The 18,964-nt window shown below is 39.7% G+C and overlaps 1 protein-coding gene and 1 long non-coding RNA gene across 5 annotated transcripts in view; one reads left to right on the forward strand and one right to left on the reverse strand.

Annotated features, from left to right (window-relative positions):
• Positions 1–18,964, forward strand: part of LOC113010981 (sickle tail protein-like) — a 97,439-nt gene that overhangs the window by 28,472 nt on the left and 50,003 nt on the right. For all 3 annotated transcript variants that reach the window (XM_026150319.1, XM_026150320.1, XM_026150321.1), the window contains 3 exons: positions 3,997–4,195; positions 10,737–10,935; positions 14,824–14,917. In XM_026150319.1, coding sequence (XP_026006104.1) covers positions 3,997–4,195; positions 10,737–10,935; positions 14,824–14,917 — 492 coding nt within the window. The remainder of the gene's footprint in view (positions 1–3,996; positions 4,196–10,736; positions 10,936–14,823; positions 14,918–18,964) is intronic.
• Positions 1,715–16,032, reverse strand: LOC113011043 (uncharacterized). Of its 2 annotated transcripts, none has more exons than XR_003270436.1 (3): positions 15,592–16,032; positions 14,764–14,903; positions 1,715–2,456 (listed from the first exon to the last, which is right to left on the reverse strand). It is a non-coding gene; the product is annotated as an uncharacterized LOC113011043 (long non-coding RNA). The 2 variants fall into 2 exon arrangements; XR_003270435.1 differs by lacking the exon at positions 1,715–2,456 and adding an exon at positions 4,909–5,439.

Raw genomic sequence — 18,964 nt, forward strand, 5'->3', positions numbered from 1 at the left:
AAATTTTAATCTCCTATCTTGAGCAGTCATCCGATTATTAAAATAGAATAGTCATTCATAACACAGTCATACAAAAATAACATTGCCCCCCCCCCTCATCATATTTTTAAGAGATGCATTCAGGGTTTGAGTCTGACCTGCAGCCTCTTCTCACTCTCTGAGAATTTCACGTAGATGAAAGAAGTTCGACGATTGTGGGTTAACATAAGATAACAACTGTATGCAGCCAACAATGTAGTTTTATGTGGTCTGCCTTTGTCAATTTTGATATTTTTTTCTCTTTTGTGTTATGACTTTGTTTGTGCTGCTTTGGAGGGGAACCGGGACCTGTGTCCAGGTGAAACTGAGAAGGTACCAGAGACTAGCTTCTAGGCTGTAGGGAGACTCCCAGTACCTGCAGCATGATAGTGTTGGCTTCCAATGTTTTCAACTGAAAATACATTGCATACTGCCACATAATCGCTATTGTCTCCTAAGATAAGTCAGTAGAGTAAACTATGGCTTCCCAGATTGCGTTGACACAGTGCACCAAAAACCCTGCCCAGAAACAGCTAGTGGCACACAAAGGAGAGGCATTGAGCTGACCCAGCCTCTAAACTCCCAGATTCCAATGTCATCTGGCAATTACTGGATAAACTAACACACAATCCATAGAGGCCCCCAGCTTGCAGCCCACAGGAGACAATGGTTCTGGTGCCCTGTGTGACAAAGTGGATGAGCAGTCGTAAAACTTTCAACTTGTCCCAGAAGTATTGACTTTTTGCACATTAAGCACATTATTCTCTCCATATATTTATTTACTATGATTTGCTATTGTCAGAATAACATTGCTGCACTGACTATCCCAGGTTTCTTTGTGTAAACACTATGTTGCCAGCAAAATCAAACATTCAGCAAATTAAAGCAAATATTCAGTCACATGTTACTTTATGTTTTATTATGTTGTTAATTCATTAAGTTATGAATTAACTTAATTGTGCATACATACATTGTTTCTTTGTTTTCGGTCTTCATGTAGGTCCGGTGTGGGGAAGGCCCGCCCAGACAACATCACACCATTATTGTGAATGTAGCAGCTAATGGACTGTAGCTAGATAAAAGATGAATCAGTACTGCAAGCTGAGCAGATCTCAGGTGGAATATTGAGCCATGACAGAGCAGATTACATGGAGAAATGCATGGGTTGCTGTCCATACAGAGCAACAGGGGAACCATAGCTGAACTGAGCAAAGAGTCCAGAGTGTGGAGAAGTAATCGAGTAAATTAAAAAGTGAACTCTGGAGTAGGGCTGTTCGATATAACGATATATATCGGATGACGATATAAAAACGTCTATCGTTTCATTTTACGCTGTCGTTTGTTTCGTGGTGTCGCAAAATAAACTCTTTACGGCAATATTTTTTCATGGTTTTGATGTCACTGTAGTGGCTATATTCATTTCTTAAACTTCTCTCTTTCTCTTATATTTAATATAACCACACTACGGACGGACAAGCGCCTGTTTTTATGCGTTGTGGTTCGCAACAACGACGGTAAAGAGTAAAGTTACGTTGAAACCAAGCACACCATTGTTTTTCTTGTGAACCAATAAGTCTGATGTGTCACATGGCCCTCTTCCTATTGAAAAAACAAAAGTTGTATCCAAGATGGCCGACTTCTAAATGGCCACCATGGTCACCACCCATCTTGAGGAGTTTGCCCCTCACATATACTAATGTGCCACAAACAGGACTTTAATATCACCAACCATTCCCATGTTGTTACGGTGTATCTATATAAAGGCCCACCCTGTAGATCGTTATATCGAACAGCCCTACAGAACATGTTTATTGAGCATCTGAACATTCATGTTTACAAAAAACTTTCTGCAAACATTTATCCACATTAATGTGGCCCTGTTACTGAGACAAACTAACTTGTTTACATTGTCCGAGAGGAGAGCTGACCGCTTCTGATTTACAGTGTTGCCTGCAACTGAGAACAGTCTCTCACACAGAACAGTGGTTGCAGGAGTGGCCAGATATTTGCAAGCCAGCAGTGCCAGCTTGTCACCAGCTCCTGAATGAGCTACAGAATCAAGTGCATGATTCTGTCAGGCAGAAACTCCTCATCTGATTCATCTGTAATAGACTCTTTTCTTGGGTGGCTTATCTTCACAAGTCTGAGGTGGGGATTGATCATGCAGCAGTCTTCCAAGTGTGGGCCACACCCTCTCTCTGTCACTCTTGGGGAGGCACTTCCATCGAGCATCCAAAGCTGTGGCAATCTTGAGACAATCATTGTTGATAAAGTTTTCTTGGTGGGAGGTTAGGTGTTCTTGGAATGCTGTTTTAAACCTAGTTACATATGCAGAGTCATCATTAGAGGTTTCCATCACATGATGCAAGTGGGAGAGGGCAGGCAGTACCACTGAGCAGGAAATATAGGATTCCCCACCCAGAATCTCAGTTACATACCTGTAGTGAAAACACACAGACAGAGGAAGAGATGGAAGAAGAACAAAATGGTTATTAAAACAAGAAATGGATTTTCTTTAATCAATTAATTAAAAATTTTTTTTATTTCTTTCTTGTGGCATCAGCATCACAAGTTTGTGGCTCTGCTGGATCAATGGCTCCTTCTGCTCCCCCAGGGTTGTTTGTCGTGTTTCCAGCTCTGGGACGTTGGTTGGAATATGTTTGAATTGACCAACAATTTTCTGAAACCTGGACAAATCCACTGTCACCAACACTCACAGTGATGCAACAAGGCATATGCTCAAATGGCAAAGGTTTAGCTGCAGCTGTTGAGTTTTGTGGACAATCAATCCCTACAGTTGTGATTTTTCCTTCAATTTCCCACCTGACACCTGACAGGGTGACATGTTTGGCTGCAGCTAAATTCTCTTGTTTTTTCCTTTCCAGTGTCTTAGAGCCCATTAATTTTTGACATTATTGTGCTTGTTGTTGGAGCCTTGTACAATGCATCTCGAAAGGCAACTTGCAAAACCTTTGTAAGGGCTGTGTCCTCGACGATATTAATAGTTTTGCAGTTTGGTGCAATCTACTTGCCAGTTGTGTCTGTCAATTTGTCTGAGGTAGACTTACTGAGGCCCCAATGCTCCGTGAGAGTGGTTTGCCACAAGCTGGGCGACACGTTAGCCAAACTGCTAGCAGCATCCCCGAGTAGCATATGCTTTGTGTGATATTTTTACCCTGGAAGTGCTTCGGTAAAAAGAAAATAACTTCCTGCACAATGTGCATAGTACTTTATGTCGGTCAACTGTTCTGTCTTGTTGTTTTAATTAAAATTTTCTATCAAACAAGCCAATGTGCTGTTTATCATCTTCCATATTGAGTTGACTGGTTCTTCTGGCCGTTACTACCAGATCAACTGCCCATTTGCGCATGTGCCAAGATAAAAAATGTAATCAGATTAGTCATGATGATGGATTAAGCTGCATTAACGTGTTAATTTTGACAGCCCTAATATATATGGATATATATGTCCCTTAACATGAGGCAGCACGGTGGCACGGTGGTTAGCACTGTTGCCGCACAGCAAGAAGGTCCTGAGTTCAATTCCACCATCAGGCCGGGGTCTTTCTGTGTGGAGTTTGCATGTTCTCCCCGTGTTTGCGTGGGTTCTCTCCGGGTACTCCGGCTTCCTCCCACCATCCAAAGACATGCAGCTTGTGGGGATAGGTTAATTGGATAATCCAAATTGCCACTAGGTGTGAATGTGCGAGTGAATGTGAGTGCGAATGGTTGTCTGTCCCTATGTGTCGCCCCAGACTGGCGACCTGTCCAGGGTGTACCCCGCCTCTCGCCCTATGACAGCTGGGATAGGCTCCAGCGCCCCCCGCGACCCTGAAAGGATAAGCGGAAGCGAATGGATGGATGGATGTCCCTTAACATAAGATTTGATTAGTAGTGGAAGCACTTTTAATAATTTTTTTTTTACCATTTTCTCCTCTCTCCCATAATCATAATCCTTTTGCTTTTTCTTTCAATCCAGGTAAGGAGTCCCTGGTTTGTTGACAGTCCCCAAGGTGCTGGTGTCCCACACTTGGTGAAAGAGCAGAACAGGCTGGTTTCAAGTAGCATGTCTGGTGGAGAGATGATACCCCTATCTGCTGCCTTTACAAGGGGCTCTAAGGCTAGAGCAAGTCTACCTGTAGGCCGCTCAAGTGGTCAGACAAGAGGTTGGCCGTTAGGTATGTAGACACATCTAAATAAATCTGTTCAATAACACTGTATGAAATAGTTTGCTTCTTAACTGATTTGGACAACACATATGAATATCCTGCAGAAGCTGTATGGAAAATATGGTCATGAAAATGCTGTCAGGATCCAATTTATGATAAAATACCATATTCCCAGATCACTTCCATCTCTCTTTAAAACATTTACTTTTAGAAGACATAATGATACAATAAACACACACACACACACACACACACACACACACACACACACACACACACACACACACACACACACACACACACACACATTAAAAAAAACAGCATAGAAAATAAATGGATGGGTTTTTTGCGCTAGTAAAGTTGTGGAGTTGTATTTTGTATTTTGTCTCACATCAATTATATCATCAGTTATATCGTTATCGCATAAATATTTTTGGCCATATCGCCCTGCTCTACTGTGGAGTACCTCAGGGTTTTCTACTGGGGCCCATTCTTTTCTCTTTATATTTGCTTCCCCGTGGGGTCCATTTATAAAAAGCATAATGTCCTTTCATTGCTTTGCAGATGACCTCCAGATATACAGTTAGGACCAAATATATTTGAACAGAGACAATTTTTTTCTGATTTTATACAATACAGTACAACTTTATTTATATAGCACATTTAAAAAACCAGCGGTACACCAAAGTGCTTTACAATCGAAACAGGAAAATAAAGACATGGTTAAATAAAAGACGATTAACAAAGTACCACAAATGTCAGCAGGTTGAGTGCACTAATTATACAGGAATAAAGTTACCAAGAGCAGATATTGCTAAAAGATAAAGTACATAGATAAAAAAAATTGAGCCAAATATAAAATAGGGACACCAACTAGATGGAAAATAAGTGAGTTTTTAAACTGGATTTAAAAGATAAAATGGAGTCTGACGCACGGATAGCAATGGGAAGGTCGTTCCACAGGTTAGGTGCAACCAGGGCAAAAGCACGGTCTCCCCTAGATTTAAGTCTAGATCTAGGCTGAGCCAGGAGTAATTGGGCTGAAGACCTGAGGGCTCGCCCAGGGACTATGGAGATCGACCAGATAGCTAGGGGCTAAATTATTTATAATTTTAAAGGTGAGCAACAATATTTTAAATTCAATATGATATTTTATGGATAACCAATACAAATCAGCAAGAACAGGGGTGATAGAGGTATGCTTTCTAGTACCAGTCAGGAGGCGAGCTGCAGCATTCTGGACAAGCTGAAGTCTGTGAAGAAGAGCAGAGTGAAGACCAATGTAGAGAGAATTACAATAATCCAATCTAGATGTCACAAAAGCATGAATGAGTTTTTTAAGATCTTTATGAGGGACATAGTGCTTAGCCTTAGCAATAAGGCGCAGTTGGTAAAAGCTAGATTTGATTACTGAGGACACTTGTTTGTTAAATTTGAAAGAGCTATCCAGCAGGACACCTAGGTCACTAACCGAGTCAGAGAGAGAAGTGACAAAGGAACCAAAGGTATCAGCTAATATGTCCCATGGGGTATGGTTGCCAAACACTACAATTGCCGTTTTCTTTTCATTCAGGATAAGGGAATTGCCCAAAAGCAATTCTCTGACTTCTCTCATGCACTTGAGAAAGCAGTGCAACGATGGAGCAAATGTTATATTTTTCAAAGATTAAGTCTAGAGGGGCATGTATAATGAGAATAACATTGGGCCAAGCACAGAGCCTTGAGGAACACCACAGCATAAGGATGCAGTGGTGTGCATGGCTCTGTACATTACCACAATAAACTTTAAATGAAACAACTCAGACGGAGTTGATGTGCAGACTTTAGCTTTTATTCTGTGGGTTGAAAAAGATGTCATAAAAATGTGAGGAACTAAAGTATTTTTAACACAGTCCCTTCATTTCAAGGGCTCAAATGTAATTGGACAATTAAATAACTGAAAATAAAATGTTCATTTCTAATACTTGGTTGAAAATCCTTTGCTGACAATGACAGCCTTAAGTCTTGAACTCATGGACATCACTAGATGTCCTCCTGAAACTGAGTCAGTTTCCTCCTGACTCTCCCAGGCCTCTACTGCAGCAGCTTTCAGTTGATAATTTGATGATGTCATAATGAAGGGATTGCCAACACCTGCCCATGAAATAGCCTTTAAGTAAATTTTCCAATTGGTCCCTCACTGTAACGCAGTTCACCTTTTGCGGCCTTGCAAAATTAGTTTCCTAAAATTTTGCATTCCTTTTTTCTTTTTTCTTTTTTCTTTCTTGTTTTCTTTTTCTTTTTCTTTTTTTTTACAGCGCATTGTGTTCTGCGTCCTGATTGGCTATAGACCATTGTCAATCAATGGTTGCTCTATTCCCATGTTTTGGACCTGAAAACAGGGTTTGATGTTTGGTTTCATTCTATAATACTGGACTTATTTTTCTACGAAGGTTTGAACTTTGAGGCTGTTTAAACTAGAGAGAAAATGTTCATGCTTGTCTGAGAAGTGTGTAGTGAGAGGTTTTAAACCCTTAAAACATCTATAATAATTGTTAAAAATAAAGCTGACTAGTTCGCAGATTTCACCTATCGCAGGTTACTTTTAGAATGTAACTCCCGCAATAAATGAGGGGCCACTGTACTTTGGTCCCTGTAAAAAGAGGGTGGAACATGTTAATGAGCTGAAACTCCTAAACTCTTCATCCAATTTGAGTGTAGACTTAAATGAAAGCTGAGAGTGTAAACATATCCATGCCCATTATATAACTATAATTGGAATTAGAGCTGGGCGATATGAGATTTTTTCATATCACGATATGTTTTTTTCATTTCAGGCGATAACGATATCTATCACGATATAAGCCAAATAACTATATTTGTAAGATTTAAATGTGCCGTTGCTCACAAGTAAAATGTGAAATAATCAGCAGCTTGTTTTTATTTAAATATTTATTTCCCATAATAAGTTCAACAGGGTAGATGTACTTAAGGAACATGAGACTTTTTCAGATAAATAAAGGCAAATATTGCAAACTACACAAAAGGCAGCCGCTAAAGCGTTTAAGTTTCAAAATAGAACAAACGAAACAGACTAAATTGTCAATTCCACTTTGAAACAAAATATTAATTCTAAAAATAAATCTTAGTTTGTTTTACAGAAGAACAGACAAAACTGACTAACTTTTGTCAATATCAAATAAACTGAGAACTAAAAGGAAATTCTCAATCTCTCCTTGTTGTATAGCTGAGCTTTTCAAACAGTTTTAACAGTTACTTTAGTCTGACAAAAGCCGAATGACGAATTAGCGCTTCCAGTCAGAGACTGAGGCTACGTCCACACGTACACGGGTATTTTTGAAAACGGAGATTTTCCGTTTTCGTTTTAAAAAATAATCCCGTCCACACATAAAGGCAGAAATGAAGGAAAACGCTGCTATGAACATGCCAAAGAAGCAGGTGGCGCTAGATTCCTAACCATGCCGAAATGTTGGCCAATCAGAAGTCTAGAAGTGGAAAAAGTAAACAAAGCTGGGGCATAGAAGCAGAACAGAGTCGTATGTGTGGAGGGACAGTAACTGTGTGTATATGTAAGCATTTAAACACTGCAGAGAGTAGAATTAACAGTATTGTAGAAATTCATTTCACCGAAACAATAACGTGGCGCACAGTGTGACGCATGCACCAGTTTATTGTATTTCCAGACTTGCTTTCGGCACAATTTACAGTGCACGCTACTCTGTTTTTTGTCAGACTTGAAATAGCTGAAATACCTTCACACTACGGAACTTCTATGGCTCTTCCGTTCGACAATCTCTCCGGCGTTGGAACCATCATCTGTTTTCTTTTCGGTCACGCTCGGTTGATTTTTCTAGTCGGCACACTCATTTCCTCCATTACCCGCTGGCTGCTTCCCAAACAAACACACGTGCGGCTTGGCACTTGTGCTGTACGTAACAAGTCACGTGACGTGACGCTGCGGCTGTGATTGGTTCGGCTCTGCGCTACTTGATTTGGATTGGCTGACCTTTTTTTTTTTTTTTTTTTTCTTTGAGGACAAGAGCGGCGAGGTCTATCGCGATAGCTTAATTTCTCTATCGAGTAAAAGTTATATCGCGATACATATCGTTATCGTTCTATCGCCCAGCTCTACTTGGAATATGTTTCAGTAAACAGAAAAAAAACAAAACTTGTGTCAATGTCCAAATACATTTGAACACAGTTAGTGTCCAAATGTATTTGAACACAGTGTTCAAATGTATTTGGACACTGTGTTCAAATACATTTGTATTTGCGTATACAAACCAACAGCCATATTTCTAACCAGGCACTAGTGAACTGTCCCAGAGATGTACAGTCGTGAGGAAATAAACTTTTGGGCAACCCAATCTGTTACATGGGTATGACAGCGCTATTGGTCCTTTAGTGTCTTACTGTCATCTGGTTGCAAGGCACCTTGGTGTGACTTTCAACAGTGCTTTAAAATTTGATAAACAGATCAGCTCAGCTGTTAAGACAAGTTTCTTTTAACTAAGGCTCCTCAGTAAGGTGAAGGCCTGCCTCGCTTTTATTACCTGTCATCTTAATTACTGTAACTCTTTATATGTTGGCTCTGATCAGTTCTTACTTCAGTGTTCAAAATGCAGATGTTTGCCTTTTGACAGGAAAGAAAAGGTTTGATCACATTACACCTATACTGGCATCCTAACACTGGCTTCAAGTCCGTTTCAGTATCCACTTTAAAATGTTATAACTTGTTTTTAAGAGTCTCAATTGTTTAGCGCCACGTCACTTAACAGAACTTTTGAAACTCTATGTAGGGTAATTTCCAATAAATTTCCAATAAACTCTATGTAGGGTAATTTCCTGGTTTCCAAAAGAAATGCTTCCAGTTGCATTATGATTTGAAGACTGTTTATGTATTACAAACTGAAGATGTAACAATGAACTCCTTCCTAAATAAGCATGGAAGTTCCAAAAAATAAGCAGTTATCCAGAACTATCTGTGCACACGGTCAGAAAACCGTGAGACTCCTAACCTCGCTTTCCATGCTCCGCCCCTTCCCTCTCACACAGGGTTTCATGCTGCTATTGCACTAGGGAGAAATGAATAAATCAGGAAGTGGAGAGGATTAGTAAGTGGGAAGTGAGGGCAGCTATGAAGAGGATGAAAAATGGAAAGGCAGATGTTTCAGATGATATACCTGTAGAAGTCAGGATATGTATTAATTCTTTAACCAGACTGTTTAACACAGTGTTGTAGAGTGGGGGAAAGAGTGTACTGCTTTTCAAGAACAAGTTTGATACTACAGTTCTGAACAAGGGTGAAGAACTTTACATCCGATTTTCTTCTTAACACAAATAAAGGCATTTGTGTCCCCCACTGGAATCAAACCAGCAACCTTTTGCTTGCTAATCAAGCGTGTCAAGCATTACACAGTTGGAGGCATTAGAGTTGTAGCTGCAGAAATCCCTTTAAAACAAGTTTCATTTTATCAAGTTACCAACTGAATTAACATTAATCCTGGCAGCTAATTTGACTGCTGAGGTTTCTCCTAGTAGCAGTTCTGTTAGATAGACAGTGTTGCAGTGGTTAGCTCAGTCATCTCACAGCTAAAAGGCCTGTAGGTCCGTAACTAAGTATGTGTCACGGCTGGGGCAGCAGTCGTATGGTGTTACGAGAAAAGGACCCAAAATGCACGAACTGGCAGGGGTGCGAGTGAGTGTTTATTTACAGTGACGACGAAGTACAAAAAGAGGAAATAAGGAACAGGGAGCTACTAAAGCCTAGACTGGGAAAAACTAATAAACAACCCTGAAAACATAAGGACACAGGATGATACACGGAGATGACACGGAGGAAGCAGGGCAGAGAGACGCGGAGAAACACTGAATAACACAGACGAACCGACAAGGATCACAGGCAGGCACACACTGTAAAAACACACAAGGTAATTAGGGAATGACACACCAGAGGGGAACACAGCTGAACCTAATAGACACAACGAGACACAGACCTTCAAAGTAAAACAGGAAATTCACAAACTGTTCTACAACACTAACTCAGGGACACGAACAGAGCACAAGAGGGAGCACACTAAAACACTAAACACAAGAACCAAACCCTAAGAATTAATACAAAACACAAGATGATACCAAAATGAAACACAAAACGCTGGGTCATGTGGACCATGACAGTATGCATATGAGACAAATTGAGTGCATAGGATAGCTCGTGAATCACTGGGATTTAAATAATCTCTCAACATGAATCTATTCATACTTCACACTTCACCTGCAAGCTCTTGTGTTGGAGCTTGAAGGTTTAGTTTATAAGCTGTCTGCTTCATAAGCCATTGAGAAGCAAGCACCTGTACCCTATTTAATTTAAAGATTTTGTTGTGGATTAGCATTCTTATGTTGTATATGGCTAAATATATTAAAATAAACATCAAAAATATTTATTTTAGCTGCCACTCATCAGTTTGCGTATTAAGATTTGAAGATGTTTCTTTGTACGGTTCTGACACAGACTGATGGCCCCTCTTCCTGCCTGTTTGTGTTGTGTCAGGTGTGCTGTTCCTGCAGTATGGGGAGGAAACAAAGCAAGTCTGGGTGCCCACAGAAATCAGCAATCAGGATGCTCTTCGGGCTTTGTTTGTTACCGCTTTCCCTCAACAGCTCACCATGAAGATGCTGCAGTCTCCAAACATGGCCATCTACATCAAAGATACCACCCGCAATGTTTACTATGACCTGGAGGATATTAGGTGAGGGTGGTAAAGAGAATGATATACACAATTACATAGTTGTGCTCATAAGTTTACATACCCTGTCAAAATTTGTGACTTTTTTGGGCCATTTTTTTGTTTTAGAGAATATGAATGCTAATGGAAAAACTTTTTACTCGCTCGTGGTTAGGGGTTGGGTGAAACCATCTATATAAAAATTTATAATCACAACACAAACAATCAGGGGTGTTAAACTAATTTTACATCATGTACACATGCAGCCCACTTTGATCTTAAGCAGGCAGCACCAGTGACACTCCCCTTTCTGTCAGTGTAAAAAACATTACATATTTAACTGGGGTTTTTTTTATATGATAAAGTGAGAAATGTGTCTGTTAGACTCTTTGGAGTTAGGTTGTTTAAAAAACAAATCAATTCTATAGTAGATAGTGAAAAACAGAAATCTTTCCTATTTTTACAAAGTTAGAGTGGTTTTGTTAGAGACATAGGTAAGCGTTTTGCAATTTGGAATAGTTTGTGAGAGCTGAAATTTCTTTTGTACTGAATTACACGTTTTTCTCCTCTTTGCAATCTTCTCTGAAGAGTGGCAACATGGGAGCTTCAAAACAACTCTCAAATGACCTGAAAACAAAGATTGTTCAACATCATGGTTCAGGGGAAGGACACAAAAAGCTATCTCAGAGATTTCAGCTGTCAGTTTCCACTGTGAGGAACATAGTGAGGATGTTGAAGACCACAGGCACAGTTCAAGTTAAGACCCGAAGTGGCAAGTCAAGAAAAATCTTAGATAAGCAGAGGCGAGGGATGGTGAGAATGGTCATAGTCAAGCCACCAACCAGCTCCAAAGACCTACAACATCATCTTGCTGCAGATAGTGTCACTGTGCATCGTTCAACTATTCAGTGCACTTTGCACAAGGAAATGCTGTATGGGAAAGTGATGCAGAAGATCAGTGACAGAATCAAGAATTAGAAAAAGTTGCATTTCCTGCAAAAATGCAGTGTGAATGCCGTGTAGTGGAATCTGCTGAAAAAAGCTGAAGAAGCAGAATTATCTGCTGAACAGATGTGTAGAAGCTGAACTGCTTGCCGAAGATGGCTATATTTGAAAGGGTACACTGCAGAGTGTCAAGAAAGCAGTGTGCATGCAAGCAGGGAAGATGTGCGGCAACCGCCACAGGTAGGATTCGAACCTTCATCACTGGGTCTCTCGGCAGCTGCTCATCCCACTGAGCCAAACCAGTTCCAGTCCCAAAACAAAGATATGATGAGAGAAAAAATGTGCACTGCGCAGAAGAAGCTGAATTGTGCTGAAAAAAGAGATGAAGAAACTGAAAATTGTGCTAAAAAGAGGCGAAGGAACTGAAAACAGCTGAAAAGGGGTGAAGAAGGTAGAATTTGTGTTGAAAAGAGTTAAAAAACTTGAACTGTTTAATGAAAAAAATGTTGCCATAAGCGGGATTCTAACCCTGGCCTCCCGCTCTGAAAACGGCTGCTTATCTCACTGAGCTAAAACATGGCTCAGCCCAGCAAGCTAAACTGGTGATCACACTGAAAATGTGGTCTCTTTCATCAAATGGGCCAAAAAGTGGCATAAAAAGCTTAATATCTCAAAAAGTAGAAAAGTTGTGAGCACCAAAGGACATAGCTGGCATTAGCAGAAATAGCAGAACAGTTTAAATATTTGAATGGTGGCAATCGGCTGAAAACTGAGGGAGTAGTTAAGCGGCAAAGAAACGGAGCAACTAGAATAAGGTAGAAGAATAAAGTTTAAAGAGAAACAGGAACACAATGCCTCACCACATTCACACAATCAGTGAAGTTGAAGTTGCGCCAGGCCCGGATTTTTCAACAAGATAATGAACCTCAACACTGCTCAAACTCTACTAAGGCATTCATGCAGAGGAACAAGTACAACATTCTGAAATGGCCATCTCAGTCCCAACACCTGAATATTATTGAAAATTTATGGTGTGACTTAAAGCGGCTGTCCATGCTTGGAAACCATCAAACCTGACTGAACTGGAGATGTTTTGTAAAGAAGAATGGTCCAAAATACCTTCAACCAGAATCCAGACTCTCATTGGAAGCCATAGGAAGCATTTATAGGCTGTTATTTCTGTAAAAGGAGGATCTGGGTACACGGTCGGCCCCCTGATCCGACTCATCCTTGCTGCTGGTCTATGGGCCGGGACACAGATGGTCATGGCCAGTCCCCACTTACCGTCCACAGAGGGATGGAATAGGCTAGGCCAGACGGCTCCCCGGGCTAGGTTGGGCGATGGGAGTATGTGGCGGGGTGTGGCTTGCAGGGAGGCTGAGACACACTGGAGCTCCATCAGCCAATTACGTCTCCCCTATTAAAGAATGTACTAGGACATGCGTTGTTGTTTTGTGTGTGGCTAGCAGCTGAAAAGCTGCGGCCGAGTGTTAGAGAAAAGAGCAACCAAATAATGAAGTGTCGAAACTGCAACTATGTGGTCCATCATTCATGTCACACAGTCCATTTTTCTTTAAGTGCTTCCTATTATGTATCTTGAAATCCACTTTTTTTCCCCGGAGAGTCCCGTATGTCAACTGAAGTTATTTGTGGGGGTTTTTCTTGCATCCCGAACAAGTTTTGTGGCAGTTTTGGCTGAAATGTTTGTTTCCATTACAAAAGAATTTTTCCACTTCTTTGTTTGAACACTGCTGATTGATGCTGTCAATTGCCTGGATATCATTTTTCCTGTTTCATAAAGTTCAACTATCGTCTCCCACAGATCCTTTGATCATTCTTTTGCTTTCCCTGTAGCTCAGAATCCAACATCAGTGCAGCACTGGGGGTTTGTCAGGAGCCCAGAAACTCACTGACGTTTTATACACACAAACTAATTACAAGGAAACAGATCACGGACTGGTCACCGTTATTATTAAAACTTTCATGGTATATAAACATTGATCATGGTCATTTTGGTAGTTTCTGTTGTCATTATGATTTAAAAAGGGTATGTTTGATAATAAATGGTTTCTCCCAACCACTAATCATGATTGAAATAAAAGTTTTGTATTATCAATCATATTCTCTGGAAAATGGCCCAAAAATTACAAATTCTGCCACGGTATGTAAACTTACCAGCACAACTGTTTATAAACAAATCACAATCCCCTCTGTCCTTTTTACTCATTAACAAATTCAGATTATCTGTCACTGTGTTTTGTTATATGAAAAGATTTTGGTGTCAATTGTAAATTGAGGAAACATCTTTTTCACTTTTGCCATCTTTAATTGATACATAGTTTTCCTTAATCTTGTTTTTAGCACTAAACCTTACATACTCAGTCTGGCAGCTACACTTTTTGCTTCTTGTCAAATTCAAAAGGATTAAGAACCCTGAGGTTAAAAGGCTTCATCATTCAAAAAAAGCATACACTTCATGTCGTGCTCTAAATGGTTTGTATCCTCCATCCCCTGCTGTACCTAGAGATAATGGCACTCTCAATATCATCTCCTTTCAGTTACAGAGCCTCCCACCTTCTACAAAACGACTTCTCAGCGTTTTAGGTTTAGGCAGCAAAAGGAAATCAATTTGCCTCATATATCAACAGTAACTGGATTGAAATAGACAGCAAAATGTTAACAATTGCATGCTGAACATCACAACGATAAACTAAATAAAACTGTTCTCACAAACAAAATTTAGACCACCCCTTTATTTTAAAATATACGCTGCACAGCCATGAGACCTGTTTTGACCAAACAACATGTCTGATCCATTTAATTACTACTCAGCGATTTCAGCATACCACAACTTAAGCTAAATATTTAATAATGCGTTTCACATGTGTCAAAACTGATTCAGTATACCTTTTGTAGAAGTTGTTGCACACATTGATTTGTCACATCATGCAAATCTGTTGCTTCTAGAAACATCACCCCCAACTCCTTCTTGAAGGCGTATCATAAAGACCCTGAACATGTGTTCAAACATCATGCCAAGTCTGCCACTGTAGGAGGAAAGGTGAGTCAGTCAGCTTTTTTTGTTTTGTTTGTTTTTTTCAATTTAATGCATTGTGGTTTATTTTCTCCACAGAAAATGGTACATGCAAAAAGTCGTTAATATTTACAGTATATACAAGATCTTTAATCAAAGGGATAGTTAAACACACTACAAACAACATTTTCCCATTACATTTCAGCAGTACTAGAATTTTGAGCAAAGCTATTAACATCCATCTCTTTGATTTCAGGACACAGCACTGAAAGTGAATATAAAATGCAAAAATATTAACAGTAGTTATATGAGAGCCTGGACACTGAACCAGTGTCTGGTGTGGATCAGGCCAACTAAACATAAAGATCAGAAACTTCTAGTTAGGTTGTTAATCTGTCCATCAGAATAAAGGATTAGCAAAATGTATCCAAGTACGGGGCCCATTTACAGAGCTCTAACTGTTTAAAACCTGTGAACTTTGTTACACCCCAGCCCAGGGGAAACCGGTGCACAACACAAGGAAAAGAAAAAGAAAAGAGAGAATGTCCTCACACTCCTGCTCTCAAGGAAAACAAACCAAAAACTGCCACAGAGTTACATAACCAGTCAGTTTATTAAATTCCAAAAGGTAGCGGGCGTCAGGGTGAGCATGGCCAAAACAGCAAACAAAACTCTCTATAAATGAAGTGAAACTGACTCACCTACACGGAGAAAACCCAAAAGAAAATGCAGGTCTCTTATCTGCCTCCCTAACCAAAAACAGGAGAAAATAGCTTCTCAGCCCTACAGCTACCGAGTAAAAATACTTACAACTATTTACAACAAAACTATTCACAACACAGCAAAAGCTTCTCATTCCAGAGAACAGAGTCTCACACACAGCCACAGCTCATTGGGAGCAGGAAGCAGCCAGGGGCAGAAGGGTCCTCATTTACAGCCGGCCTCTCCCAGTGCTCCACCAATGGTCAGCCTCCACCTGGAACTCACAAAACATCAATAACATAGAACACAAACTACGCCACCCTCTGGTGTGTGACAGACAACAACCACACAGTACAAAACATGACTCCATGACACTGACTCATAACAACTTATTTGTATTTATTTTTGCATTTATTCCAAGCTATCTCGTGGTAACTTAAACTTACAATGGCCTTTCTTACCCAGATATGAGCATATATTTCAAACAACTTACAGTGACAACTTGGTCCTACTAGAATGTGAGGAAAAAGTGATAATGAGAAAGTGATACTTGTCATTTGGTTGTTTTAACTCAACATTATTTTGGTGAAGCCTGAGGAGAAACCCGATGGGAGTTTCTTTTGCAGGTTAAATAATGATTTCCTTTGTGCTTTTCTTAATGTTTGTCTTTGTAGCTGTAGATGCTGGGTTAGAAATAAACAGTAAGATTTTGCTGAGAAAGAAAAATAATGCTAGGTAGAAAACACGTGCATGTGTGAATGAGGCATGTTGAATAAAGGACTTTGAGTGCTCAACTAGAGTGGAAAATGAAACAGTACAATTCAGAATGTATTTGAAACAAACAAAACTATTTAATGTAATTTTCCAACTGATTGGATAATTGAATCTTGTACACTGATAAAACTCACAGATGAACTTGGTCATGAGTTCTGCTACTAGTGCTTTTCTACTCTTCTGGAGCACTTTATACCACATGGCTCATCACACAAGCACTTTTTCTATAAACATTTACACATGTTCATACTCCCACGGATGCATCAGTGAACAACTTGGGGTTAGTATCTTGGCCAAGCCAAGGATTGAATCCCCAAGTGGACGAGTACTCATATGATGCTTTTCTACTCTAACTGAGCATTTCCTACTACAATCCGTATTCATCCAGGCACACACACATTCATACAAACACTTTTTTCCATTCCAAGATTTGTTTGTCTTACATTCACAAATGCTCAGGCTTGGTAACATGCCACTAACCTCCTGACTGGTAAACATCAACCTCTACCACACTGAGATGCCTGTTGACTCTGAAGGGTTCTTCTCTTTGTTTTCCTTTCCTGGGCCACTACTTTTGAGAGCTAATTTCATCATATAGTTTGAGACTGGATATTGAACCACATTTGCTTAATAGAATGGGGATTCTGCTACCCTGCCCTCTACATATATGTTACTAACCAGCTCATAATTTGAGAAAATTCAGTAACTTAACATTGATAGAAGAGAACTATTGCAACAGTATTTGTTTCTGTCTGTACTTGCATTACTCATGAGAGAGAAATGTGTTTGAGGTCCCTATGTTGTAGGGTGAGCTAACGTTAGGTTTGGGTTTGTGTTGGAGAAAGTGTAGAGGGAAATAATGGAAGTCAAGTAAGTAGTACTGGATGTCTGAATGGTGAAGTGAAAGACAGTCAGGGCAGAGTCATAGCTGGAAGAATATTTTGTTGTTGCTGGGAATTTGTGTCAACTCAGTTTGTACTCGAACAATCATCTGTTTGACAGGTTGCTCTCCTTGTGTAACTGGTCTGGACAAAAGGAAAGCAACCTGTTGGATTTTTAAACTTCTGGCAGTTCATCTCTTTCGGCATGCCAGCTCTTTGTAGGTTTACTCAGTCACATAGACTAATATGCATCTCTTATTTGCACAACAATAGGAATATTAACTGTAGTCATGCAGAGCTAAGTCAAAATATGCACACATTATTTATTGTTTCACTTGGTAGTGTGGAGAATTGAGACAATAATGGAGAATGGAGAAAACAAACCAGTCTTTACCATGAGAAGATTCATATTTGAGTATTTGTAAAGAAATTTAATATGTAGGATTAAAGAAAAATGGAGGTGGAGGAATCTGTACTCATTTGTCCCATTGCACAATTATTTGGCTTATAATTTGGTTTCAGAAATGACTTGTTCACTGACATATTCTCCATTCAGTAATTGACAATAGCAATGAAATTGACAGGATGACTAACACCATAATGTTTTTATATCTAGGAAAACCTTCATCTGATATGTAGCTGCTGGCAGAAACCAAACTTGTGACTAGAGCTTGCAGTGGAACGACATTAGTTGTAATGCTGATCATGTTGGCATTGTGACCCATGCATATTCAGCTAAATTTGCTAAAGACTTCCATGATAGACACACACAGATTCATCAGATAGGCTCATATCTGCTATGGCTTTGCAACTTGTACTTATGTTTCTGAGTGCCATTTATATTATATTTACACTTCTGACCTCTCTTGAGGACAAAGAGGCACAATTATACTTTCAACATTTTCAGTAAATGTTTGTATGTGACATTTTGGGGTGGTGGTTTGGTATTTGGTACATTTTTGTATCGTTTGTATTATTATTATTTTTAATTAGCTGAGATTACTTATTCTTTCTTATACATTATTTCTTTTTCTTAAGACCCAGAGTCAGGAATGTTTTTGTTTGTCTGAGTGAGTGATATATATTTTATGTAAGGGTGTATCCAGAATTCACAAAAACATAAAAATTCCATTTATCAAATGGAAGTACTTTTAAAATTCAGCTATACACTTCTTGGGGTTTGGTGAAATGATGAAATTTCCGCTTGATTTTCATTGGAAGGTTGGCTGAGTTTCATTAATACATTACATGTGCTTTATGATCAAAGCCTGAAAGATGAAACTGACTTGTTGGGATCAGCTAAACACTTTTGAATTAAATGCATATTCAGACCTGTTAAACAACAACTGGCCAAAAAGGACTCCACAGCAGAAAAGGAAGGAATCCCCAACTCACTCAGAACGGGGCTGTTCATAAAAGGTGATTGAACAAAAACATGAAATTAAACTAAATGAGCAGAAAGAAGTATCATGTCGCAATTGTGAGGGTTACCCAGCAGTACTAGTGTGCACCAGTGTGAACAACAGTGCTTGGCATCCAGCACCTGAAACCAGTAAACTCTGCTGGGACTATGTCTCTGCCCTGAGATTGGAGAGCACTGAATGGAACATAAAGGTGCAAAAGGTCAGAGAGATATGAAGGCGCCAGACCATTTAAAGTCTTGTAGGTGAGCAACAGGATCTTAAAATCTGCTCGAACCCTACAAGGCAACTAGTGA

The sequence above is a fragment of the Astatotilapia calliptera genome, chromosome 18 (genome assembly GCF_900246225.1).
Source record: "Astatotilapia calliptera chromosome 18, fAstCal1.2, whole genome shotgun sequence".
NCBI classification, from domain to species: domain Eukaryota; kingdom Metazoa; phylum Chordata; class Actinopteri; order Cichliformes; family Cichlidae; genus Astatotilapia; species Astatotilapia calliptera.